Below are 26,222 nucleotides of genomic sequence, written 5' to 3'. Positions count from 1 at the left end.
TTCCTCTTCAATTTATTTGTAATGTAAACCTCCCCCCATTTCTGCTGTGATTCTGGACTGTGCCCAGCCTCCAGCCTGCACCAGCTGGTTTGTCAACACATTTCTACAGGCAATGAGGAGGGTCACAATTTTAACAAAAACTTAAACACCTCAAACAAAACAAGCCAGCCTCCCTCCCAACCCCCCCTTTCCCAGCAGCTTATTAAAACTAACTTGAAGTCAGACCCGTGAGCAAATGTGCCTTTTCCAAATTAGTGGCCCCAAGACAGACGAAATGGTCAGGCATTTGCCTTTTAGGGTCGCCCTAGGAAGAGCTAACAAAAGGGGTGACAGCCTCTAAACAGCTGCTTGAGGAGGAGGACATCTGCCTCGGTCCCACAGCCATTCAGTGCTCAGCCTTGCCTCGAGAAAGGCATGTGCCACAGGGGAGCAATAGTTCTGAGGCAGCCAGTTGTTATATGGCTTTTGTCTTAACGAAGCCACCCATTACTGCACAGCCATAACTCTCGGGAAGCCAGCTGCCAGGGCTGTGGCGCAGGCCCCTCTGGGTGGGAGGCAAGGGGAGAAAAAAAAGTGTTTGGCCAAAATTCCCTTTTAGACACCTGAGCCTGGCTTTGTAACTGGACAGTTTTGCGTCTTCTCCCCCAATCCTGTCTTCCCTGGGGAGACCCCTAGGGCCCTTCTTGCTCTCCACCCTTGGAGGGGGCTCAGGGACATCTCAGGATTCTGATGATTGCTTGCTCTGCGACTCCCTGCGTGCGCGGCTGGGCTCGGCTGCGCTGCGGCTGGCTGGCGTTTGGCGCTCTCATCCAGCGCTTCGCTTTGAAATCTACCCCCTCCTTTTTTTTTTTTTTTTTTAAACCAGGTATGATGATGTCAAACGTGATGCTGATGCTACAGTTACAGACACAGCCCCTGCTGGCGCAGCCTCTCTGATTCTCTCTCCCTCTCCGCGTCCAGCGCTGGGCTTTTTCAGACAAGTGCATCTCCTAACCAGGTCACATTTCAGCCGCGACCCACCAGCCGTCAGTCACCGGAGACAGACCGCAGGAGGAGGGCTGAGGAAGACGGCAGCGTCTCCTTCGCCAACAGCGGGGTGGCAGGAAGGACATTAAAATATTGCAGAAGTCGAAACCTTCCAGGGCCAATCCAGACCACGATGTGCGCCCCGGGCTGCGGGCGGCTGGCGCTGCCGCTGCTGCTCCTCGCCGCAGCCGCCCTGGCCGAAGGCGACGCCAAAGGGCACAAGGAGGGCGAGACCCCCGGCAATTTCATGGAGGACGAGCAATGGCTGTCGTCCATCTCTCAGTACAGCGGCAAGATCAAGCACTGGAACCGCTTCCGAGACGTGAGTGCGCAGGGCCGCCGGGGCAGAGGGCCCAGGGCGCGGGCTTGGGGAGGGAGCGCGGGGTCTGCGGGGAGCGGCCGCTGCACGTCGCAGCCTGAGGCTGTCGCAGCCCAGCCCGCTAATTGCAAGGAGAGTAAACATCGAGAGTCACAGCCCGGCGCCCCTTCCCCGGGTCCCGGCGGCCTTGGGACCCCCGGCCCCGCACCTCCCCCGGGCGAGGAGATGCTCCGGGGGCGCCCGCGACAGGTCTCCTCTTTGGGCCGGGCGCGGAGAGGGGGTGCGGGTGCTGGGCGGGGAGCCCGGGCCCTGCTGCGGCTGGCCCCGACCTGCCCCCCCCCCCAGTGTGAGCCCAGCGGGCGGATGCTGCAGGCTGCACAGATGGGCACTGCAGAACCCGCAGGTCTGGGTGGGGCCAGCGGGGAAGGTAGTGTCGCCCGCGCGGGTGCCCTCCGTTCCCACCTTGGGCTTGGAGGGAGGGGGACCGTGGCCGGGGCTTTGAGGTGGGGGTTCCCAGCCACCCTCCCAAGGAGAGACAGTGGTAGGCGTGTTCCTAATGGGGGTCGGGCGACGGCGGCGAAAATGCCCGAGGCCACCTCCCGGTGGCCGCTAGAGCCAGGTCCGGGGTCCCCATGCAGAGGGGCGTGCGCACGAACCGAGCCTGGTTTTCCTGGTCCAACCTTTCAGGGGGGGAGCCCAGTCCAGAGCGAGGGGAGAGGCTGGGAACCGGAGGCAAGACCACCGGCCCCGTGGGCTTGAGCAGCAGAGCCCAGAAGCTGGGTCTGGGGTCCCCTGGCGGACGCCCGCCCGAGCCGGGGCTTAACCTTGGGCGGAACTTCGGGGGTGGGGGGCGGGGAGGCGGCTGCGGACGAGCCGGCGTCGCTGCAGCACTTTGTTTACCGGCACCTGTAGATCAGAGGGGAAATCGGAGGCGGCGTTCCCAGCAGGGCCCGCTGCGTCCTCCCGGCGGGGAGTGGGGGAGGGAGGGAGGGCGGGCGGAGGGCGTGGCTGGACCCTGAGAACCGAGGGGGGCGAGTGGGGGATGGTTCCGGATGTACCGAGGCAGACGCAAGCTGGTCCCCGCGACCTGGAGCTCACAGACACCCTGACCCCGGAAAGCCTCGTCTGCGACCCCACTTCTTACTCCTCAATCCCCAGATTCCTGATCGGACCCACCCGGTACAACACAGGCGGCACCATGACCTTTCCCGTTTTCTCTTCAACTGCGTGCATCCACAAGTTCCTTAGAAATTTATTTTAAAAGCACATGCTTCCTATGATATCCAGCCAAGTGATGGGAAGAGGCAGAAATAGGGGTGTTTTTGTTATCGTGAAACAAGTGACTGTGTCTCCAAAGTCAAATGGGCAGGTTGTCATTCACAGAGGGAAGGAGGAACTGCAGGCAGCCAGGCCCCCAGGGTGAGTGACCCGGGCCCCTCAGTGGGCTGCTGGTGTCCGTCTTTTTGCCCCACCCATGGCTGGTGCAGCCGGGGGAGCTGGAGCCCCAGCAAGGCCTTCCCGAGGCACCTGCAGGCCCAGCGCAGATTAGCTGCAGTCTCCTGCCGCTGCCCGGGCAGCAGCCCCGCCAGAGCAGAGAGGGGGCGGCAGCGGGCAGGCCCGTCCAGAATCCATGTGTCACTGGTCCAGGCCTCCCTCGGACTCGCTGGCTGTTTGATCTGCCAACATGGTGAAGGTCAGAGGGAAAAGAAATGCTTAATCCGAACAGTAAAGGTTTAAAAATAAAGGATTCTTCCCCACCTCCTCCGTTCTCCCACCTGCTTCCAATAGCCAACTCTGTGGGTGAGAATAAATGACTTACTGCTTGACCCCCAGGCACAGGGCTGCCCACCTGTCTCCCTGTACTGGTGCCAATCACTTCCTCCTTCCTCTTCTGCTCATCAGAAGAAAGGCACTAGATTTGAATTCTGCAGGACTCCTCCCCCCACCCTTTAAGATTCATGGAAAGCTTTAGGGCATGTATTGGTTTTGGTGGCCTCAGGTTTTGTAGGGCCGATTTCCCCTAAGCCCTATTTAAGGCAGCCCCAGCTGCAGGAGGACAGGGGCAGAGAGAGAAGGAAGACAAAGAAGGCTGGGCAGGAGGGTCTGGCCCTGGGGATATGTTGGCATCTGCTGCAGAGAGGCAGGAAAGAGGCTGCCAGCTCAGAGCCACTGCATTGCATAACTCTAGGGGTGCCATGATGTGAATGGTGCCCCCTGGAGTTGTGCAGGGCATAGACTGTACATAGGGGCCCTGCCAGCACTGGGCACTTCTCATCCCTCCTCTGCCAGTAGAGGCCCTGCTTCCCATCCTGAGGCTGAAGGTCCTCCAGATGGACATAATAGCAACGGGCTTTTTTTTCTTTTTAATAAAAGAAACATATTTTAATTATTTATTTATTTTTGAGACAGAGTATCGCTCTGTCGCCTGGGCTAGAGTGCCATGGTGTCAGCCTAGCTCACAGCAACCTCAAACTTCTGGGCTCAAGCGATGCTCCTGCCTCAGCCTCCCAAGTAGCTGGGACTACAGGTGCATGACACCATGCCCGGCTATTTTTAGTAGAGATGGTGCCTCGCTCTTGCTCAGGCTGGTCTTGAACTCCTGGCCTCAAGGGATCTTGAACTCCTGGCCGCTTCGGCCTCCCAGAATACTATGATGATAGGCGTGAGCCACCACGCCTGCCTTTATATATCCAACGGGCTTTATATATACATTTCCATATTTTTGAAAATATGGTCCTTGGCTCCTCGAAAGAGATATAGGAATGACTTCTGAATCCCTAAGGGCTTGCCAGCGTGAGCCAGGACATTATTATTCATCATCGATCACAAAACGGCACAGCCCCCCCCCACCCCATTGCCTTGGTATCAGGGAAGCAGGCAGGAGGAGTGGGATATTCTCAGGGAAGGGGAGTGAAGGGGTCAATAGTGTGAGTCAGGGAAATGTCTCATCAAACGGCATTGGCATCAATGGAACTAAGCAGGGAAGTCAAGGGAATGGGGGGCGGGGTCAGGAGAACGAGAAAGAGGAAGGAAACTTGGGCGTTGTTCCGATTTGGATTGCTCGAGCTGGTTAGGAGGGAGTTCAGCTTGGCATTCTTTCTCTGAGCACCAGGATTATAGGGAAGGCAGGATTTACCAGTTGAGTAATCCTCCCTCCAGTGGGCACAGGCTCTCGCATCCTGTGCCTGGTGCCCTGCTGCCAGGGGGGAGGGAATACGTGGCAGAGAAGATGGGGAGGTGGTGGGCCCAGCCTGGCTCCCCGGCCTACAGAGCTAGCTGTGCGCACCTGCCCTGGGCAGTTCTGGTCTTTTCAGAGCCCTGATCCTCTGAATTCACTCCCTGCAAAACTGCGTGGAGTTTGACGGCAGGTCTTTGGAACAAAGCATCCAGGTGCCTCTCAGAGAGATGGACGCTTGAGAGGAGACAGGCCCATTACGCAGCGTTCTTCAGGGCAGGTTCCAAAGAGCTTGGCTGGGAAGAACTGACTGTTCTCTTTCTACTTGGCTCTTCTCTACTTTGTACTCCACTTCCATTAAATTTTAATCATGAGTGCCCGCACAGAGCTTGGCACCCGGGAGGCCCGCCGCTAATGTATGTCGAATCGCTGATTGCAGTGAGCACTGTGTGTGCACTGGCTCCTGTGCTTCTTAACAACCTATGAGACAGGTAGTGATACTTTGTAGTCTACCCATTTTATGGTTGAAGAAACTGAGGCACAGAGAAGTTAAGTCACTTACCCAAGGGTCAACAAACAGCTAGTGAGTGGCAGAGCCTGGATTTGAATCCAGGTCATCTAACTCAACTTTGCTTTTTAGGAAGCTCTAGGCCTAACTCTTAGTGAAAGTGGGAAGGAAGGGTCCACCCTGCAGAGCAAAATCTACCCTGGCTGTATCCTGTGAGTCTCCAAGGATGCTCTGGGCAGGAGTGGCACCTCCTTGGAAGGTGGGCCAAAGCACCCAGTGTCTCCACCTGCCTGCCACCAGCCGGATCCCCCCCTGGGCCTAGCAACACTCCAAAGGCAGCTCCCCACCCAGGAGAAGCTAGAGTGCAGTGTGCCAGGACAGCTCTGGCCTAGGGCCAGGTTTTGGCTCTGCCAGTCACCGGCCATGGGATGCCAGGCACACCACAGAACCCCTGGGAGCTTCAGTTTCAGACACCTGAGGGCACCTTGTCATAGGGCTGGAGGCATCCATTTCACGTAATACCCCCTGGCCCATAGAAAAACCACCAGATGCATCATCATTTCTGGGCCTAGTTCACCCCATGCCTCAGTCTCCACGAGAAAGATGTGACTGTATGTTCACTCATTCACCTGTTCACTGCAGATCTGAGCACCCTGCTATGCCAGGGACTTGGGTCTGGTCCAGGGATATTATTACCTGCTGGCTACATACAATTCTTGTGTTTTCATGAACACCAAGTAGGCAAGTAGCAAGTGTTAGCCACAGAGGGGCTCCCCTATTGCCACCCCTCCCTCCTCCCTACCCCACACACCCAAACCAAAGCAAGTGTGGGGACGAGCTGCACCAGTGCTTGTGGGTAAGTGTGGGTGTGCGCGAAGAACCCGAAAGTGGGTCAGAATGGTTTCCATAATGGGGGCTTGGGGATGGGAGGGTGGGTCCATCCCTGGCTTCCTGCTCCACCCAGCTTTCTAACTCCTCTCCCACTGGAGTGGCGTCAGCTTGGTGAGGGACTCTTGAGCACCCAGCGGGACTCCAAGCCTGGGAGGAGAGGGAGAGAAGAGCCCTCCTTGCCTGGAGAGGCTGTCGTGTGCTCCTCTAGTCTTCCAGCAGTCTGAAGAGGATGGAAAGCCAATCTCCAACCCCCATTCTTCAGAAGATCAGACAGCTACCAGGAGCCCTAGCACAGCCCTGCCCTGCCCTGCGCCCCAAGGGGCCAGGGAGTGCTATGCCCATCTTCCTAGTCAGAAGTCATAAGTAGCTGTCTGACCCTGGGGCAGCCGCCTCACCTTTCTGGGCCTTGATGTCCCCATTAGTTGAAAGGGCAGGCTAATAAAATAATCTGCAGAGGCTTTGGCATTCTGTGACTCTGGAAGATGGCACAAGAGCCTGTCAACGGCCTGTCCACCCACAGGTATACCTCACCTGTCCTACCCCACCGCCGCTGCAGACCGGGCAGTAAGTCTTGGGGTTTAAGGAAGGAAGAGATTTGCTTTTTCCTTCTGAGGAAGTCTCTGTGCCCAGATCAGGGTAGGGTATGGATTAGCTAGAGATCGAGAAACCTGAGAAATGGGGCCCAATGGCATCTTGGGACAACACCAGGCTGGGGACACAGACCATGTATCTTAGCCAGTTTGGGCTGCTGTAACAAGATGACATAAATGGGACAGCTTAAACAACAGGCAGCTATTTCTCACAGTTCTGGAAGTTGGGAAGCCCAAGATCAGGGTGGTGGCAGAGTCCATGTCCGGGGAGGGCCCTCTTCCTGGCCCGCAGACAGATGTTTTCTTGTGTTCTTACGTGGCAGAGAGAGTGAGCTCTAGCTTCCTTCTCTTCTTGTAAAGGACACTGATCCCATCATGCGGGCTCTACCCTGTTGATCTCATCTAAACCTCCCACAGGCCTTTCCTCCTACTACCATCCCATTGAGGGTTAGAGTTCAACATGGAATTTCGAGAGGACACAGACATGGAGTCCATGACACTGTCTCTGCGTGTTTCCTTGCAACGGTAGCATGTGACTTCTTAGGGCTATGGACAGGGAAAATGTATGCCCGGACCTAGGCCTGGATACAGAGTTTAGACACCACTGTGTCCAGCCATGGTGAGCAGATCTGGGCCTAGCTGTGATTCTTGGGCACGCCAGCCTCTGACCCCCAGGGGCTCGGCCAGCATTCAGCTGCAGGTATAACTCCTTCCTTGGGGTTGCTGCAGCATTTGTTGGCCATAAGCTCATTTGGCACACATTGGGCACTGCCTTGTGGCATCGCTTGCACCGTGGGCTTATATCTTAAGAGTCCTGCTGGTATTTGCAATGTGCACTTGTCACATTCCTCCCATCGTAAGCCCCTGAGGACAGGGTCTGGGAACAGACTGCCTTGTGTACCTTACCCTCCTATCCCCCCACACATTGCACAGGGTGTTTGTGCACATAGTAGCTGCTCAACGTAAACGTATGTACTGTGGAATGTGAGAGCTGGGTCTCATCCAGCCTGCCCTCTGCCAGTAGCAGCGCTGTAGGTTCAGGCAGCTGAGCAGTGGGCCCCTGATCTGACTGTGCTGGTTATTTGGGGGAGATCACTTCCTCTCTGTGTACCCCAAAGTGGATCCCTGAATTCCAGTGATTCACTTGTGGGATAAGGGAGTGAATGACGACATGAAGGAAGATTGACCTCTGGTCTCCCTGTCTTTCAGCCCTCTTGCCTGGGAGCCTGTGCCTGGCTGCAGCCAGCCTCCCCCTTTCTCCTGGGGGTGCTCTGTGCTTCCTCCCCTCCCCCTCTTTAGCCCTTGGAGCAGGCCAACCCACCCATCAGACGTGGGTGGGTAAGCGCAGCGCTCCCTCGGTGGAGAACAGCTTCTCTGAGGCAGGGCATCCTGCCCTCTCCTGCTCTTCCCCGACACCTGGGCGGTCCCGGCCGCCCTCTGCAGAAGGACAAGCCAGGCCTGGCCGGTGTCTCACCTTTGCCTTGATGCAGACTCCTGGCCCCTTGTTCCCTGGCACAGGTCAGGGGGAACGAACGGGCTGAAATTGTGCAAAGGTGCACTTGTCTCAAAGTTGTCAGCTTGGAGGAGCCAAGGAAGCAGAACCAGGGAGGCTCAGAAGCCTGAGCACTGAGCCCCACGTTGTATGGAGGAAGAAACAGGCAGGGGACACCCCGTCCCCTCTGTGGCTCAGTGTCCTTCTTCTGCACCGTGCCTGTGTCTCCTCAGCTCCAGTGTCCGGGGTCTTCCTCAGATGTCCCTGGGCTTTCACTCCTGACTCCCTCAACCCCCATGTTCCCAAAGGGAAACTGAGGCCCCAAGGCAGCTCAGAACAGGGCCCCAGGCCCCCTTGCACGTTCCCCCTGTTCTCTGCCCTTTATGGGCCACTGGGGCTGCTGCCTGGAGCAGAAATCAAGGACTGGGATAGTGGCCAAGATGCCACTGGAGTAGCACAGAGGTCGGGCCCGGGGCGTCAGGTGGGCGTTGGCGAGGGCATACCTGAGCCCAGGCCCAGCGCCTGGCAGGCAGGAGGGAAGATAAGCACATTTTTGCCTTCCAAGGAAATTCCTGCAAGGGGAGAGGAGGTGGGAGGCGGGAGTCCCTCAGCTGCTGCCGCCTTGTGTTTACCCAGGCCTAGCACACGGCTCTCGGCTCTCGCCCCTCTGAGAGAGGAGCATGGATTTAGTGTCTGCCCCCCTCCCCACTCGAGGGCACTGCCTCCTCAAGGTGCCTCTGGGCGTGTACTGGGGGTGTCAGTCCTCTGTTGAGGAGCCCCAGCTGGCCCAACTCAGCCCTCCTTGCTCATTTCTGGATCCTTCTCTGTGCTCCTGTGCCTCTTCCCAGGGAGGGCAGGAGGAGGCCCTGGGTGACCCCACTCCTGGGCCTTCTCTGGGGGGCCGGGCTCCGTCACAGGCTCCCCTGTCTGAGGAATGAGGCCAAAATCATGCTGGTACACGGCCTCTCGGAGGCTGAGCGAGGCCTGGCCCATTTCCATTTTTAGAGATTCTTGATCTATTAAAAAAATGAGGAAATGCCATAATAGGGTTACAAAAGTTGTGGTTTATTTAGTCTTATGATGAACTTCTTCCTTCAATCCTGTCACCGGGCCTCTGGCTGCATATGCTCGTTTGGAGACAATGACAGAAGTCTGGATTTGAGGCCCCTTGTGACTGCAGGACCCATAGGGGCCTCTTGCCCACCCCGGCCCCAGGCTCCCTAGGTGTGTGCCAGAGAACCCCAAGCTCAGTGGTCCTGTTCTGTGTGCAGAGCTTCACAGTTTGCGAAGTGTTTTCCCAGACATTATCATGCTGGGCCCTTCTGTGGCTCAGAGAGGAAGGCATGGGGGTCGTCCTTATGTTAGCCGAGGAAGCAGAGTCCGGTGAGGGCAAGTGACCCTGTTGCTGGCCACCAGGGGTGAGGCCAAGCGGGAACCCAGTGCCCTGGCTCCAGGAAGGGCGTGTGGGGAGCGGCGGCAGTCTCGCCATCGCACTGTGCTGCAAAGAGGCAAGTGGAGATTTGCCCGGGTGGGTTTTTACCGCAGTACATCAGGGCTGGGAGGGCTGCTGTTCCTTCCCTGATTCACTGCTGCGTCCCGTCCTCCCCACCAGATGGAGAGGCTGGGAGACATTGGGTTAATTCAAGCTGTGAAGTGAGCGGGTGATTTGGGTGCTAATTAAAATGACAGGAAGTAAACAGCGCTTGGAAACACCCAGCATGTGCCCCCTAAGCCCCGCTAGGCCTGCGCACTCATCATCTCCCCCAGCTTGCGCAGTGGGCCCTGTCTCCATGGCAACCGAGCTGAGCCGCAGAGATCAAAGCTGGAGATGGGTTAGCTCCAAACCAGCCGAACCAGGGGCATGTGGAGGGGTTTCTGGAAAGCGCCAAGAGAAGGGGGCCTCCCAGGTGTCTTCCCCATCCCCCCGCCAGTCCCTCCTCTCCTGGCTGCTGGACTTCCTGCAGAGGGGTTAAGGCAGAGCTGGTGTGGTAGGGAAAACCCTCCCATAGGTTGGGATTGGGCCTCCTGGTTTCACCCTGGCCTGGGACTCTCTTCACCAGCTGACATTTACGGAGTCCTGGTTAGGAACACGGGCTCTGGAATTAGTTCTGGGTGCCAATACTCTTCTGCTGTGCAATTGCTCTGTGATCCTGCATAAGTCACTTAACCTCTCTGAGCCTCAGTTTTATCATCTGAGCAATGGGAATAATAATAATGTTCTCTTAGAGTTGTGAAGAGGAAACAAGCCAATGAATGTAAAGTGCTTAGCACATGCTTCCCACATGCTAATTGCTGTAAAGGTATTAACTTGTTTTTTGGGTTTTTTTTTTGAGACAAGGTGTTGCTCTGTCATCCAGGCTGGAGTGCAATGGTGCGATCATAGCTCACTGCAACCTCCAACTCCTGGGCTCAAGCGATCCTCCTGCCTCAGACTCCCCAGTAGCTGGAACTATAGGTGCACTGCACCAGCACACCTGGCTAATTTTTAATTTTTTTTAAGAAACAAGGTCTTGCTATGTTGCCCGGGTTGATCTAGAACTCCTGCCCTCAAGTGATTCCCCCTACCTTGATCTCCCAAAGTGCTGGGATTAAGGTGTGAGCTGCTGCGCCTGGCTAGTTTTCTCATTTTTTATCGTGTAGATCCCATCGGCTCTGCATGCTTCACAGAATTGTGAGGATAATAGGAAGACAGACTCATAGAAATACTTGGAGAGGGCTTACTTTAAAAGCATCATTCAATATAAGCCAGGGTGCATTTGTAAATTCTAGAAGTTTTTCTCACCTGTCTGTCCTGTGGTCAGAGGTGGTTGTGCTAACCAGGTGAAATATCCACGCTTTTCCTTTAGCCCAGAACTTTGGCTCTCAGCCTATACCCATCTCCCCTCCAGCCTGGCCCTTGCTCTAGAGCACTAGAGATGGGCTCTTCCCAATGCCCATTTTGCGAGTGAGGTTGGCCGAAGAGCCAGCATAGAACCAGGCCTCCCACTTCCTGGGAAGACCCCGCTGCCCTTATCAGTCCATTTCTCACAATGGCTAATGAGCCCATGTGGGTGCCATAAATAGACACCACACTTGCCTTGAAAAGCATCATTCACACTTGCCAACTAACTCCTCTTTTTCAGGTTATAGATGGCACCAGCCCACACCTGACCCTAGGGGCCCCTACGTGGGTCCCTGGGCTTTGCCCCCAGAATGGCCATTCCCTGCTGCCTGCCGGCTTCCTCGTCACCCTTCCCCACAAAACCGCTGAGGGGTGACTCTGCTCACAGCCCCACTGGTCTCTGCTCTCCCCACGGTGGTCTCTCTCTCCACTCTCCTGGGATTCCGCATGTGGCGTCTCTCTCCCGCACCTTCTCTGCCCACAGTCCCTGGTCTCTTCTCCTGTCATAGCAGCTTTGACTTGCCCAGCGCTTCCTGGACCCCAGGCACCCCACAGGAGAAAAGTGCTGAGCTCCCAGAGGGCAGGGTGCTTGCCCAGGGTGTGCCGGTTGGGGGCAACGTGGGGACCTGTGGGACCCCCAGGCCCTCCCCTCCTCACCCCTATCCCTGGTTGGCTGCTTTGCTCTCCTGGAAGTGGGGGACCTGGAATCTAGAACGCTGGGGCCTCCCTCTACCCCATGCACCACAGCGCGGCCACGGGGAGGCAGAGCTGTAGCCGGAACCTAGAACGGCGGCGCTTGGCACAGAAGGGCTCCACCCTGCGAGCTGCCTCAGGAGGGGGCCCTAACCCTGGCTCAGAGTTTGGGGAACTCCGAAGCTGCTGGGGAGACCCCTTTCCTAGCACTCTCACTCCCTACCCCCACTTTCCCTGGAAATTCTGGTCGGAAAGTCTTAGTCTTGACCTTGGAGGACCCACTCTGTACTGCTCGCAGCCTAGGCGGAGTTAAGGTGGCAGGGTCGGGCCAGAGCGTGGCAGTGAGCAGGCACCACGGCCCCCAGCTGGTGCCCGGGGCCAGAGGAGCCCAGAGCTGGGGCCAGGCTTCCCTGCTCCAGTTCCGGTGTGGGTGAGTCGTGGGGCACAGATCTTGTTGGTTGAGGGCAGGTGACTCACACCTGCCTCCTCAAACCTCCCCAAACCTAGCCATATTCCCTGTCCTGTTTGTCACCCATCCCCACCCTGTCCCAGGGAATGGTGGGAGCAGATGGAAAGACCCCAGGTTGATGGAGGCCATTTGCCCCAAACTTTGTAACTGTGGGGGGTGGACAGCAGGCAGAGGACCCTGCACCCCGAGGAGCTCCTGGAGCAGAAGGGCTGAGTCAGAGCCAGCTTCCCTTGGCCTTAGCAAACGAGGGAAGCCCGCGGTCTCAGGAGGGCTCGGATCAAGCCCTGTGGAGCTGGGTGGGACCCTGAGCCAGGGGCTCGGGTAGGCTTCCGGGAAGCCCCTTCCTCTGCCTGCCCCCAGGCCCGAGGGCTGAGGACACCTGGCTGCTTGGACGTATACCAGTGGGCCAGGTATGGGCAGAGCGAAGGGGTAGGGAGAGAGGATGAGAGAGACAGGGGAGAGGAGAATCTCCCAAAGAGACGCATCAAAGCAGGTGCTGCACAGCCAGCAGAGCCAGCGCCAGCCAGACCCGGTGGAGACATCTGCAGCTCTCCTGCCCTCCCCCTTCTTACCGCCACCTCTCGCTGCCCTCACCCGGAGGGAGGGCCGTGGCCCCCGAGTGTGAAAACTGGAGGCTGCTCACAGAGTGGGTTTTGTTACTTCGTTTCTGGATAAAAACCATCTGGCATCGGGTGAGCTGCCTCAAAGTGTCCTTGTTTCCCTACTGTTGCTGTGCACGTGTGTGCATATGTCCACGCATGCATAAATGTGGACGTGCGCACACGCACACATGCACTTGTGCACACACATGCTGGATAACGCAGACCCCTCAGCAAGCGTTTGTGCAAGTGGGTCTGCTTGAATGCTCGCACATGCACGGAAGCATACACACTCAGGTACACGCCTGTACGCAGCGCATCTCCCTCAGTGGTGACGCCACTGCCTGCTCCGCCCTGGCCCCGCCTGCTCAGAAGTGTGCCAACTTCCAGCCCAGAGCGCTGGGACTGTCAAAGCCCTGTGTGTGCCCTCTGGTGCCAGAGCCCGGTGCCCTCTTCCCCCAGCCTGATAGCTGAGTCTAGCCTCTGCCCACCCCCACCCCACATGTGACCTCTGCCCCCGACCCCACCACATCTCTGGTCCTCAGTATGAGGGAGGCAGCTGCATGTGGCTTCTCATGCCCCTCTCCCCCCAGCTCCCAGAGCCCCTCCTGGAGCCCCACGCCAAGGAAGCTGGCGGCTGGCTCCTGAGCACTGCCAGCCTCCGGTCCTGAGAAGTCCCTTCCTGCCTGCCTGGCAGAGCTTCCACTAAGAGTGCCTTGGAACCTGTTCAGTGGTCTTAGCATCTGTCTCCACCCCATAGGGGAAAGGGAGGAAAAACCAGACAAGTTGGGGTTTTATGCCAGGGAGCTAGGTCAGCTGGGAGGCGCTCTGCCTCTGACCACTCTGGGGTCCACAGGCACTTGGAGGCCCCTGCAGGCAGAGCGGGGTGAGAAGGTCTCCCTTGTGCCGCAGGGTCTTGGAGACAGTGCATTTCGGTGAGAGGAGGGGTCCGTGCTGGGTGTCAGGAGACCTGGGTTCTGGGATGGGGGGACCTGGGTCCCGTCATTTCCTGTCTCTGGGCTTTCTGACCTCTCCTGCACTAAGTGACCTTGTAGGGCCTCTTCAGGATCCTCTGACTCTGAGGGTTTGAAATTGGACCGTGACAATAGGGGAAGCCATCATCATTGGCATGACCTCCTCCTTTGCTCACTGCACCATCTGAGCTCTGCAGAAAAATCAGACCTTGAGCAAAACACCGTGCCCTCGCAGCCTGGAAGAGAGGGCCTTCCTCCTGCCTCACTGACGTGGTGGCCAGGGGTCGGGAGAGGGGACTGCCAAGAAAGGGAAACCTGGCAGAAGAGAAGTGTATTTCTGGGACACCTGGGTCACAGGCCTGAGAATCGCTGTTCCTGGGCAGTATGGGCCCTTCAGACATCTGTCTGGTGGTGGGGCTGGGGCTGGGCTGGAGGTGGAGGGGCCTCACCCTTTCAAATCCACAGTCCCTGCTGCTCCTAAGGACTGCCTGAGGCTCCATGTGATGAAGACATAGGAACTGGCCTCCAGTTGGAGTGCACAGAGGTCAGAGGACCTGGCCATCCATCAAAGGCCACCCACAGCCACATGATGAGGTGAGGGTAGGGACCCCAGTGGGCCCCACGCTGACATCCCCTCCTCTCTCCCTTTCTCCTGCTGCATTTCCTGTGGCCTATGTTGTTTCCTGATCTCCAGGAGGTGGAGGTGAGTACTGCCCGCCTCGCTGTGTGTGGTCTCTGCAGGGCACACCCCTCCCCAACCTTGTCCTTCCCTGCCAGCACCCAGCGTGGTGTGGGAGAATAAGGAACTTATGGGAGAGGCTGGAAAGGATTCCGGGCGTGCGTTTGCGGGGACAGAGGTTTGGGGGAGGCAGGTGGCAGGGTGGATGGGGTCATCTAGGCAGCCACCAGGGTGACAGCAGTTTGCATGTGGAAGCAGTGGCCTGGCCTCTCCCCTCCTTGGCCCTGCAGTTGCACCTCTGGGGTGTGAATCTTATCCCTCCCTCTCCCCTGTCACTCTCTGTCCCCTCTAGGATGACTACATCAAGAGCTGGGAGGACAATCAGCAAGGAGATGAAGGTAACACACCCTTCCCTGGTGGGGGAAGGTGACTGACACCAGGAAGACTGGAGACCAGAGGGCAAGTCCTGCCCCTGCCCTGAGCACTCCTTGAGCAGCCAGACCGATGGCTCCGGAGCTGCAGTTATCAAGGGCTGCTGAAGGGAGGGGCCCTCCAGCTGACAAGTAGGGCTGGGGCTTCCTGGGTTCCCCCAGGTGACCTGTGTTCTGGCCCTGTGTCCCCGCAGCTCTGGACACCACTAAGGACCCCTGCCAGAAGGTGAAGTGCAGCCGCCACAAGGTGTGCGTCGCCCAGGGCTACCAGCGCGCCATGTGCATCAGCCGCAAGAAGCTGGAGCACAGGTAAGGGACTGGGGGGAGGTGGGAGCCCAGGAAGGGGTTTGTTCAAAGAACAAGGCCTTGACAGACCCTCTCCTTATGAACTAGTTATCTATTGCTGTGAAATAAGTCACCCCAAAACTTCGTGCTTAAAACAGCAAATATGTATTATGTCACACAGTTTCTGAGGCTCAAGAATCCAGAAGTGGTTCTGTTGGATGGTTCTGGCTCAGGGTCTGTCCAGAGGTTACGGTCAAGGTGCTGGCTAGGGCTGCATCATCTCAAGGGTTGTCTGGGGCTGGAGGATCCTCTTCCAAGCTCACACTCTTAGCTGTTGGTGGGAGGCCTCCGTTCCTAGTCATGGGGACCTCTCCACGGGGAAGCTTGAGTGTCCTCTCAACACGGCCGCTGGCTGCCCCCAAAGTGAGTCATCCAAGAGAGCAAGTGTAGAGGAAGCCACACCCAAACACCGTCAGACCCAGGGACACTCACGTTAACCTCTTGGTGTTTGTGTCTCTAAGACAAATAGATCAGACTGGATAATTCGAGGGTCCTTCCCTCCCTGGCGTGCAGTGAGTTCTGCGAGGTTGTAGCTTGCAGAGGAGGAAGGAGTGAGGGGCATTTGAGGAGGCCTTAGCTCCAGCCCAAGGACAAGATCCTTCCTGGCTCCAAGACCCCCAGAAAAGGTCCTGTTTCCCTCTCTTCTCTCCTGAACCAAAGATTAGACTTGGGGTTGCAATCTTAGGTGCCTGCAGGGACCCAGCAGGTAAGGTACTGCATGAAGAGAGCTTGGGGACAGCCACTCTGGTGAGCACAGGCCCAGTGGACAGGGCGCAGCTGCTTCTCGGCACTGGCCCGTGGTGGCTATGTGGGAACGCGACTCCAGGACTGCCACATCTTCCATTTTTCCAAGAAAGTCCAGGAATCCAGGTTTTTTATGTGAACTCTCCCATTTTGCAAATGTTGGTGAACAACTCCATTAAAAAAAAACAAACAAAAAAACAACCCTGGTGGCCGAATATGGTCCCGCAGGCCAGAGGTGCATGGCCCAGGGGCCACCAACCTGCAACCTCTGATTTGGTCTGATCCCTTAAGTGTAGTGTGACTCCCTTTAACCTCTTGCAGTCAGACCTGGAGCTGCTACCTGAAGGCCCCGCTGGACTCAGTAACCCCTGGAAAAGGGAAGCTGGGGGTCTGTGCCTGCCCAGTTGGTTCCACCGTCTGAGCTGGAGGAGGGTGTGGCTGGGGGTGGCGGGAAGGGTGGACAGGCGCAGTGAGGAGGGGATCTGCTGTAGGTTGTCAGGCCGCTTCTTACTGGAATGGGTCTCCTGAACCTTCCCTTCCTCCTTTTCACCTCCTTCCCCATGTCCTCCCCACCCTCTGCTGTAGGATCAAGCAGCCCGCCTTGAAATTCCATGGAAACAGAGACTCCAACTGTAAACCCTGCCACATGGCCCAGCTCGCCTCCGTCTGTGGCTCTGATGGTCACACTTACAGCTCGGTGGTGAGTGGCCCGGGCCCAGGGGAATGGGGATGGGGCACAGAGAAGACAATGCAGCCAGGGCCTCCTGAGGGGTTTCTGGGACGGATGTGGGGCCAGGCAGCAAGGTCAGTGCATTCAAAGCAGCCAACCACACTAGGGCCACCTGCAGCCCTGGCCGGGGCTACCTGAGAGTTGCAGCCAGACCCTGTCCCTGACCTCAGGCAGGTGCAGGTAGGGCTGGAAGAGAACTTGGACAGGTAAGGGCAGGTCAGAGTGGGTGAGGTGAGGGCCACATGAAAGTGCCGAGGGCTGTGGCAGGAAGGAGCTCTGTCGTCCAGCCGGTAGGCAGTGAAGACAGGACGTCCACGTGGTGGCGCTGGTGTTGCCCAGCAGGCAGGGGTGTTCTGGGCGGGAGCAAGGAGTTCCCATGAGAAGATGATGTGAACAGGAACTGTGATCGGGAGAATGAATTCTCACCTTATGGGATTTTTTTGGTGAGGATTACATGAGGCAGTATTTGTGAAAGCATTTTATAAACTTTAAAGTACCATAGAAATGCAGGTGCTAATGACGGGTGTGTTTATCAGCAACGAGGAGTTGGGAATTGCTGGGTTTTGGAGGGCGCTGATGGCTGGCCAGGGTTCCAGGGCTGAGATGCAGACTTAAGAGTCACCTGCCCTGGCTGAGTATTGGAGTTACCAAGGGGATGAGGTCACCCAGGGAGCAGGGAGGGAGGCCGGAGAGGCTCCATTTAGGGGCAGGAGGGACACGAGCTAGGAAGAGCTGGCAGAAGGAGAAGGAGAAGAGCAAATGTCCCACAAGCTGGGACAAGGTGAGGTTTGGGCAGGAAGCTGTCATACTGTCCTGCAGGGAGCAGAGTCAGCAGGAGGTCTGACTTTCCTCCCAGCCCATGGCCTCGGGCGAGTCACTGGGCCTCTCTGCGCCCTGACTGCTCTCTGCTGAGCTGGGGAAACTCAATCCTCCTTCCCAGCTGTCCGGACCCAGTGAGATAATGTAAAAGCCTTTGCATTAGTGGCCATCCCACGGGAGAAACAGATACGACCAGGGTAAAAGGCTGTAAGGGCAAGGAGCGGGTGGGCCCCTCTTGGGAACGGGCTTTGTCAAAGCGCCATGGCTGACGCAGCTCTTAGGGGAGGCCGGAAGTTGGCAGAAGTTCAACAGACCATGGCTGTTTGCTACCAGGACGGCTGGGAAAAGCCCACGGGTGACTGTGGGAGACCACTGAAGGAGGGCAATGACTGGTTACACAAGGACCAAGGGGCCACAGTGAGAAGGGCTGGCCAGGAGAGCAGGGGGCAGGCGACAGGCAAGGGGACAGGGGTGAGGGAGGACGTGGGCAGATGGGTGTCCTGGGAAGGACAAATGTTGCGAGAGGGCAGGCTGGGCAGAGCATGGTTCACGGATGCCCTGGTGGCTGGGACTGCACCCTGGGACCCCCTTCCTGGGCTGCTGCCTCTTACACTGTGCACCCTGACCCACAGTGGGGCTAGGAGGGCCCTTCCAGGCTGTTCATGGTGCTCCCCTGGGGAAGGCAGATGTGGCTGCCATGGGAGGGTGACCCCAGCTGCGGGACCCATGGGGTGAGCCCCTCCAGCCCACCTTTCTCCCTGCACAGTGTAAGCTGGAGCAGCAGGCATGCCTGAGCAGCAAGCAGCTGACGGTGAGGTGTGAGGGCCCTTGCCCCTGCCCCACGGAGCAGGCCGCCGCCGCCGATGGCAAACCAGGTAATGCAAGTGGCAGGCCATAGCCAGGCTGGGGGTGAAGGGTGGGGCGCACACTGCCAGGGCCATCCGGGCCTCTGCTTCAAGATGGTAAAAGCGGTTTGCAGAGCTGGAAGGGAGAAGTGGCGAAGATGGGGAAGGGTCTGTTTACACAGAGCCTCAGCCCTCATTTCTCTCCTGGGTGTCTGGAAGGCGGGTGGAGGGAGGGACTCAGCCCCAGGGAGCCTAGGCTGTGTGTTTTTGGTGCTAGGAAGGAATGAGGAGGAGGACAACGGGGCTGGGGAGAGAGGAAGGCGGGGAAGCCCCCGATTTCCACCCACCCCCGAATCCCTGCCCACTGCCCAGCCCACCGGCCAGCAGGGCAAGATCCCAGGCAGATTGCACTGCTGCTTTGCTCCACATTCACCCCACACGCTCCTCTCTGTCCTGCCCACTGCAGAGGCCTGCACGGGTCAGGACCTAGCCGACCTGGGAGATCGGCTGCGGGACTGGTTCCAGCTCCTTCATGAGAACTCCAAGCAGAACGGCTCAGCCAGTAGCGCCGCCAGCCCGGCCAGTGGTACAGAAGCTGGGTGCTCTGTCCGGGAGGAGGGAGGGGGACGGGGAAGCGGCAGAGGAGACAGATGTGCACTGGGCCAGCCAGCCCTCACTCCCTCCTGCCACACCCTGGGCCCTGCAATCTGGGTCCTGAAAAGAGCCTTAACCCTGGAAAAGAGGAGGTCAGTGTCCACCGTGGCAGGAGAGAGACTGGTTAGCCAGTAGGAACTTAGCATGGGTGGAGGGTGCTTAGTCTCTGAAATGGGTAGCCAAGGGGAAGTAGGAATTATTTTCCAGAAAGGCTTTCAGAACGAGGTATTGGATGGTTTAGGTGCAGTCCTGTGGAGGGGCAGAGGGAAGGACCTCTGGCCATTCTTGAGTTTCTCAGCCCCACAGTTAGATGCCAAGCTGCCCTGACCCTGAACAGAGGGCTGCAGGGTGGAGGGGTGGAGAGGTGATGGACAGGCGGCTGGAGCTCATCTGAATCCTGGTCTCCTCTCAGGGCTGGACAAGAGCCTGGTGGCCAGCTGCAAAGACTCCATCGGCTGGATGTTCACCAAACTGGACACCAGTGCCGACCTCTTCCTGGACCAGACGGAGCTGGCCGCCATCAACCTGGACAAGTACGAGGTCTGCATCCGCCCCTTCTTCAACTCCTGCGACACCTACAAGGACGGCCGAGTCTCCACTGCCGAGTGGTGCTTCTGCTTCTGGAGGGAGAGTGAGTGTGGTCCCTCGCCCCGGGCCCCAGCCCTCCAGCACAGGATCTGCCTGAGCTCCATCATGTCTTTAGGAGTCAGAGTAGCCCCCTGCTGGCCACCTCCCTGGGCCCAGAGCTTTCCCAGCTTGCCTATTTTGTACCCCTTCAGGGCCTCACCTATCTTTTCAGCCCAGGGAAGCCAGCACTTTTAAGTCCTTTCCTTGGCAGGCTCCAAGGCAGGTCCAGATTTTGTGGGTCCTAAAGCTTAGGTACTTTTGGCGGCCTTAAGAAAGAACATGAAAAATGACAAATGCAAAAATTTCTAGGGCCTAGGAAGGGGCCATACAAGTGAGGGTCTTAAAGCTGAAGGTGCATATGCTTCTCTCGAAGCTCAGCCCACTTGTGGGCACGTCTCACATTCTGTGTCCCACATAAATGATTACCTAGGTTATCAGCCTTAGAGATGTGGTGACATTTGTTAGCTGTATATACCCAGAACCAGAGCTGGACGTGTGCTTAGAGACCATTCATCTAGGCTTAGTGGCAAATGTCATTGTCAGTGGGGAAACTGAGATCCGGAGGGGTCAGTGGACCTGCCTGGCCAGAGCTGGGGTAGGCCCTGGCGCTCTGCCTCCCAGGCCGCTGCCTCTGCCATGTGCTGGAAGTAGCATAGCATCCAAGGCCAGGGGCCATGGCTTTGGCCAGGGCTCCCCCATAGGCTGGTGTGGGACCCTGGGCAAGTGACCAATTCTTTCCAAGTTCCGTGTCATCATCTGAGCTGGGAGATAACAATACCTCCCTGGGAGAGGTATTGTTGTGAAGATGAACTGAGTAAATCTATGTGCAGAGCACCATGTAATTCACAAATCCCTCTGCAAATGTGAGGTACTGTGATTGGTCTCACTGCTCCCCACTGCCCAACCTTCCCACCACGCGCACTGCCCCGGCACCGGGACTTCCAGGCCGTCATTCTCCGCCGCACCCTTCTTGGGCAGGGAGATGGGAACAGCCCTCATTTTACAATCAGGCAGGCCTGGAGTGGCAGGGACTTCCCAAGATCACAGACAAGTTAGAGGTTGGCTTCCAGTTTCAGTCACGTGTCACTTAAGGATGAGGATACAGTCTGAGAAATGCATCCTTAAGCAGCTGTGTCACTGCAAACATCACAGAGTGCACGTACACGAACCTGCATGGTGTAGCCTACTGCCCGCCCAGGCTACGTGGTCTAGCGTACTCCTCTGAGGCTGCAAGCCTGTGCAGCATGTTCCTGCGCCGAACACTGTAGGCAACTGCAACACAGCGGTATTTGTGTATCTGTACATATCTAAACACAGCAAAGGTACAGTAAAAATACCATATGGGATCTCTGTTGCATATGCAATGTGTTTTTGACTGAGATGTCGTTGACCGAAATGCCGGCAGGTGGTGCAAGACTGCATTTCCAGGCCTGAGAGTTCTGCCAAACATTCCCTCTAGTCTGTGTTCCCCCGGGGCTCTCACCCTGGGGTGTCTGTGTTCACTCCACCTTCTCTTTTGAATCCTGTTTACTCATCCCATGGGCCCTAATACCCTCAGAGAGCCACAGGCTTCTGGGGACCTCAGGTAGTCCATGGCTGTGGGGTGGGCTCCTCTAATTAGAGACTGGGTGTTTTCACCCCACAGAGTCCCTGTGGATTTGGGGATCTCAGAGGGATCAGTGCATCCCACCCACTGCGGGGGTGGGGGGAGGGCCCTGTGGCAGAGGCCGGGTGCTTTCATCTTGCAGAGCCCCTGCCTGGGTTTCCAGGCCTTGGAGGGCTCAGTGTGTCCCACCGGCACCATGGGACAGCCCCGTCAGAGGCTGCTTCTCCCCACAGAGCCCCCCTGCCTGGCGGAGCTGGAGCGCATCCAGATCCAGGAGGCCGCCAAGAAGAAGACAGGTGAGGCTGCACCAGGCACGCGGGGAGGGCCGAGAGGGGCTCTGGCGCCTCGGCGTTAAGGCAGACGCTGAGCCCAGAGCAAGCCTAGGACTACAGGGGAGGAAAGCTCTCTTCCTGGTCTATCCTCCTGGTGTGACGTAGCAAGGTCTCCCAATCTGCCCCTCAGTGAGTATGTTTTTAGCATTAATTGTACGCCCATCCAAGCCAGGGCTAGAGGTTGGAAGACCTTCCATTCAGTTCAATTCAGTTCAGCAATGTTGGAGTAAAGCTTAAGTGGGGCCCCTCCACGGCAGACACTCGCTCACATATGCAACAGACGGTCAAATGACAGCCCTGGGCGGTCAGCAGCCATCCCAGCCCCACTCAGAGCTGAAGGCAGGACAGGCTTGGTCCCCAGCCTCCTAAACCTTCAGCACAGGCCAGCTGGGCACCTGGTATTGTAATCATCCACGTGGGTCTCTTTTCCCACCACGTGGGCAGAGTCCATCTCTAGGTTCCCGGAGTGTGACCCCAGAAGACGTCTGTTGGGTGGACAGAGGAGCAGCAGTTCAGGGTCCTGTGGAAAAAGAGTGGCCTGAAGGCCGGAGCGAGGGGCTGAGAGGAGAAGGCTGGGCCTTCCGGGCAGGGGCAGCCAGGCCGGGGGAGCAGTGCTAGGATCAAGGGCATTGAGCGCGATGAGATCAGACTGGCTGTCCTAGAAGGTGTGGGCCACGGACAGGAGGACACGGTGGGGGCAGATGGGGGCAGCACAGGGCCTGAGCTGGTGGCGTAAGGAAGCAGGTTTCTCATCTCCAGTGACTAGAGCGGGAAGGAACGCCCAGCCCTGGGCATCTGGGCTTGCAGGGTGGTCAGTACCAGGTCTGGCCGGGCTCTGGGGGCATCTGGACTCCTGCCCATGCCCTAGGCTCTAACGAGGCCGCCTCTCTGAGGAGCCCACGCCCCAGGGCCCTGCTCTGACGCGCTGGGCTCTGTCCCACTCAGGCGGCTTCATCCCAAGCTGCGACGAGGACGGCTACTACCGGAAGATGCAGTGCGACCAGAGGAGCGGCGACTGCTGGTGTGTGGACCAGCTGGGCCTGGAGCTGACGAGCACGCGCATGCGCGGGAGCCCCGACTGCGGTGAGGGCCTGCGCGGGGAGGCCGGGGCCGGAGGTCCAGGTTTGGGGGTGCGGGCAGGTCCCTGACCCACCCAATGGCTTGTTCCCCTCACAGACGACATCGTGGGCTTCTCGGGGGACTTTGGGAGTGGTGTCGGCTGGGAGGATGAGGAGGAGAAGGAGCCGGAGGAAGCGGGCGAGGAGACCGAGGAGGAGGAGGGCGAGGCGGACGACGGAGGCTACATCTGGTAGACGCCCTCGGAGCCGAGGCGGGGCGCCAGCAGGGACCTGAGCGGAAGCGGGCGGCCTGGCGGATGGATCCGGAAAATGCAGTCGGAAGGACCCTGGCTCGAACCGGAAGGACTGGACGTGTGAGTGTGCATGGCGCGCGTGTGGCACGTGTGGCTGCGGCGGATGAGTGTCTTGTGTGTGGCATGCGCTGACAAACGTGTCCTTGGTCCACGCTGCTCCTGGCAGAGGGAGTCACCCAAAGGCCCCTTCGGCCTCCTTGTAGCTATTTTCTTCCCATTCGTTGTTGGTCTTAAAACACACACATTCACACACATACACACGTCAGCAGGTTGATGGAATGAATGAGATGCCCTCTAGCCATGTCCCCCAGCCCAGCCTAGCCCTGCCACCCTGGGTTCCATTCCTACCCTGGTTCACCCAGCCCTGTCGCCCCCACCCTTGCTGCCCTCCCCATCTCCCATTAGGGTCAGGCTCTGGCCTGTGGGCCTGTCCCCATGGCAGAGAGGAGGGAGGCCAGGGAGCTGTCTACTGGCTGGGGATTGGGCCGATTTGGTGTGATGCCCCCGCCAGCTTCAGATGAGATGAGCCAGGACACCCAGCCACAGCCAGCCCCATTCCTTTGCCAAATCCCCAAGCACTACAGAAACTCTCCTAACTCAGGCCAGAGGGACCGAAGGTGGCCGAGAAGGAGCTGGGGCAGAAGCGGAGAGGCAGGGCAGGAGACTGGTTATCCATTGGTGCGGGAGGGGAGCAGGGGAATCTGCAGTTGCAGATCCTGGGAGAGCTCCTAGGAGTGGAGATGGGCAGCCCTGAACGCCAAGCCTGGAACAGCTGGCCCCTTTCTGTGGGTCTCATGTGTGGCTCTGGTCTGGGCAGCTCTCTTGGGGACAGTGGGTGGGTGGTTTTGCAAGTGAGCTCTGCCTGGCTACCTCTCAGTGGCCCTGGGGGTGCTGCTTCTTCCTTGATCTCCCTTGCTGGGGTCCCCTTCTCCACCCCAGGGAGCCTGAGGACCAGGCTGAGGGGTCTCAGCCAGGGGTTTGTGTGTGCCCACCTCCTCCCTGACCCCCTAACGCGGGCTCCCCATCTGCCCAGACTGATAGAAAGACTTGTCCCTGAGACCCTACAAAGGAGAAGCTGCTAGAAGCTGCTGGAAGCTGCAGCCTTCCTACCCTGAGACCAACTTTTCTGCTCAAGGGAGAGGCACGCTTGGGACATTCCCAGCCCCACTCCTCTCAGCCCCTGGGGTTCCCCTCTGCCCCCTCTGAGAGTCCCCTAGAGCTGCCCCAGTGGGAGTCATAATGTGTAGAAGTTGTCAGAGGGGACAGGAGCGGTGCAGCCAGGCTCTGAGGCCACACCTCCCTGTTAGCCCAAGTCTCCCGACCAGGTGGAAGCTAATTTTACCAGATGAGATGTTGGGTGGGTTTTGTTTGCTTGTTGTTGTTTTCCCTAATCTGTCCAGTTCTCCCCATTGAAGCAAATTCCTCAACACCTTTGGTGAAGAATTTCTTACCCAGACTTGTGATATTCTTCGGTGCATGGTGAGTGCAGTGTGTGTGTGTGTGTGTGTGTGTGTGTGTGTGTGCATGTATGTATGTGGGCGTGTGTGTGCAACCTGGGGGGCCATCCAGGTGGCCGGGGAGTGTGAGGAGTGCCCTGTGCGCTGGGTGGCCTGTGGGATGCCGGGTCAATGTGGGGAGGCTCCCGCCCGGCTCTCCCAGCCCCTCCCTGCACCCTCAGAGCCCTGCTGACTTCACAGAGGAGCCTCACCCTGTCCGCCCCGTCCTCCACCCTGGAAGCAACGCCATCCAAGTCCTTCCTGGGGAAATAGCAAAACTCTGTGAGCCCCGTAAACTGCTTCCCATTCCGCAGCACAGTTCTGATCGTTGAGGTGTCACGCTGTTCCAGATCCCCTGGTCCCTTTCTTCCTCCTGTCCCTCTTCTGTCCTCCACTGCCTTCCTCTGGCCCCTGGCTCAGTTCAGGGAGATGCTGTCCCACCTCAGCCCTCTGCTGTCCATGTAGGGTAGCTGCAGCCGCTACTTGACTTGGAGCTACTTGAAACTTCCTGCTCGAGCTAGGATGGGAGTCTGTCTCTTCCCTCTGCCCCAGCTGGGCTTCCGGAACTGCCCTTCTGGGGGCTGCTGTTGAGGATGTTGGGGGGCTTTGGGGGAGGGGGCTCAGAGGAAGGGGCGTCCCCCTTCTCTTGCTATTGCCCTCCACTCCCGGGGGGGGGGGGCGTGTGCTCTCTGTGTCTCCCGGTCTTCTGGTTGTGCACGTTTGTCTGACCTTGTAAATATGTTTTAGGAGGAAAGCAAAAGGCGTTGAACTGGCCCCTGGCGGGACTGCAGGGTCCAGCCTTGCCTGTCTCTGAACCCCACACTGCTTTTCACCCCACTGAGACTGGGGTCCCCCCAGAGGTAGACAAAAGCAGCTGTCCCAGTGGGGCTGAAGGCCTCCAAGTGACTTCCTGTTAGACAAGCTGAAGGTTTCCTCGGGAGCAAGGTTGCAGGTTGGCCCTTCCTCAGCTCCTAGTGCCCATGACCAAGCTGCCTGCCACCCAGCCCCACGTGCCCCCTCCCCCGATGCCCTTGCTCCTTCCTGCCCTCTCCCTGGCTTAGGCAGGCAGGGGAATTAGGGCTGCTCTGAGAGGGGCTCAACCAAATTTTAAAAGGACAGTTTCTCGCCTGGCCCTGGAGCTGCCCTTGGCCCCGCCATGCCCCTCGGCCCATGGGTGCTGGGAGAGGTAAATGTCTAAGATTGGGTGCGTTAGGGGTGGAAAAAATAAATGTGCCTTGAGAGACCACTCAGAGAGGGGCCAAGGGTGATGGAGACGGAGGCCTGGGGAGTGCAGGCAGGAGGCTAGAGGATGAGAGCGGGACAGGTCTTGGTTGCCCCTGGGCTTCCACTAGGCTGCGACTGCACGTGGAGGTGGGCACCCTTGCTCCCTGCAGCCTGCCTGGCTTCCACGGGCGGGCCTCCCACTCGGCCCCACGAGCTCGTGTGCTTCCACCTTCACCCCGAGTGGGTGGGGACCATTGGCACCCACGCGGAAGCCTCCTCTGCACCAAAGCCTACACCCTCAGCCCGCGGCAGAAGGAACGGCTGATCTTTGACACCTGGGGTTATCGCGAGGCTGCAGGCCAGCAGGAGCCCCAGGGAAGAGACACTGGGGTGCAAGAGGAGACTGGAGCCACCCTGAGGAAGTCCCAAGCAGAGCAAACTGCTTTCTAGCCTGAAGCCTAAACTGTGTGACGTGCAATAACTGAGCTTAGAGTTAAGAATTGTGTTCAAGTGCTTGGATTTCCGTCTGTAGATTTAAGTGCTGAAGTTGTATCTCTCAGTAATTTTAGATGTCTTTAAAAAAAAATCGAAAAACAAAGTGTTAGACCATGTGCGTGCGTCAATGGGCACTCAAGCGTCCCTCGGGTCACCCACCTCACCCTTCTCCCCCCGCACCCTCACCCCTCACACCCCACCCCTGC

At 58.0% G+C, this 26,222-nt stretch overlaps 2 protein-coding genes across 2 annotated transcripts in view; both read left to right on the top strand.

Annotated features, from left to right (window-relative positions):
- Nucleotides 1-26,222, top strand: part of PSAP (prosaposin) — a 367,269-nt gene that overhangs the window by 140,396 nt on the left and 200,651 nt on the right. The gene's annotated exons all lie outside the window — the stretch shown is intronic.
- Nucleotides 875-24,257, top strand: SPOCK2 (SPARC (osteonectin), cwcv and kazal like domains proteoglycan 2). The gene is made up of 11 exons (XM_012762559.2): nucleotides 875-1,348; nucleotides 14,312-14,320; nucleotides 14,649-14,694; nucleotides 14,922-15,036; nucleotides 16,402-16,516; nucleotides 18,132-18,240; nucleotides 18,677-18,796; nucleotides 19,277-19,495; nucleotides 21,331-21,393; nucleotides 22,375-22,512; nucleotides 22,606-24,257. Exons 1-11 carry the CDS (start codon nucleotides 1,160-1,162, stop codon nucleotides 22,740-22,742), a joined length of 1,260 nt encoding a protein of 419 aa, XP_012618013.2. The 5' UTR covers nucleotides 875-1,159; the 3' UTR covers nucleotides 22,743-24,257.

Source organism: Microcebus murinus, chromosome 14 (genome assembly GCF_040939455.1).
Source record: "Microcebus murinus isolate Inina chromosome 14, M.murinus_Inina_mat1.0, whole genome shotgun sequence".
In the NCBI taxonomy this organism is placed as follows: Eukaryota; Metazoa; Chordata; class Mammalia; order Primates; family Cheirogaleidae; genus Microcebus; species Microcebus murinus.
Note: the sequence above shows the minus strand (reverse complement) of the source record. Positions and strands in the feature narration are given on the sequence as shown.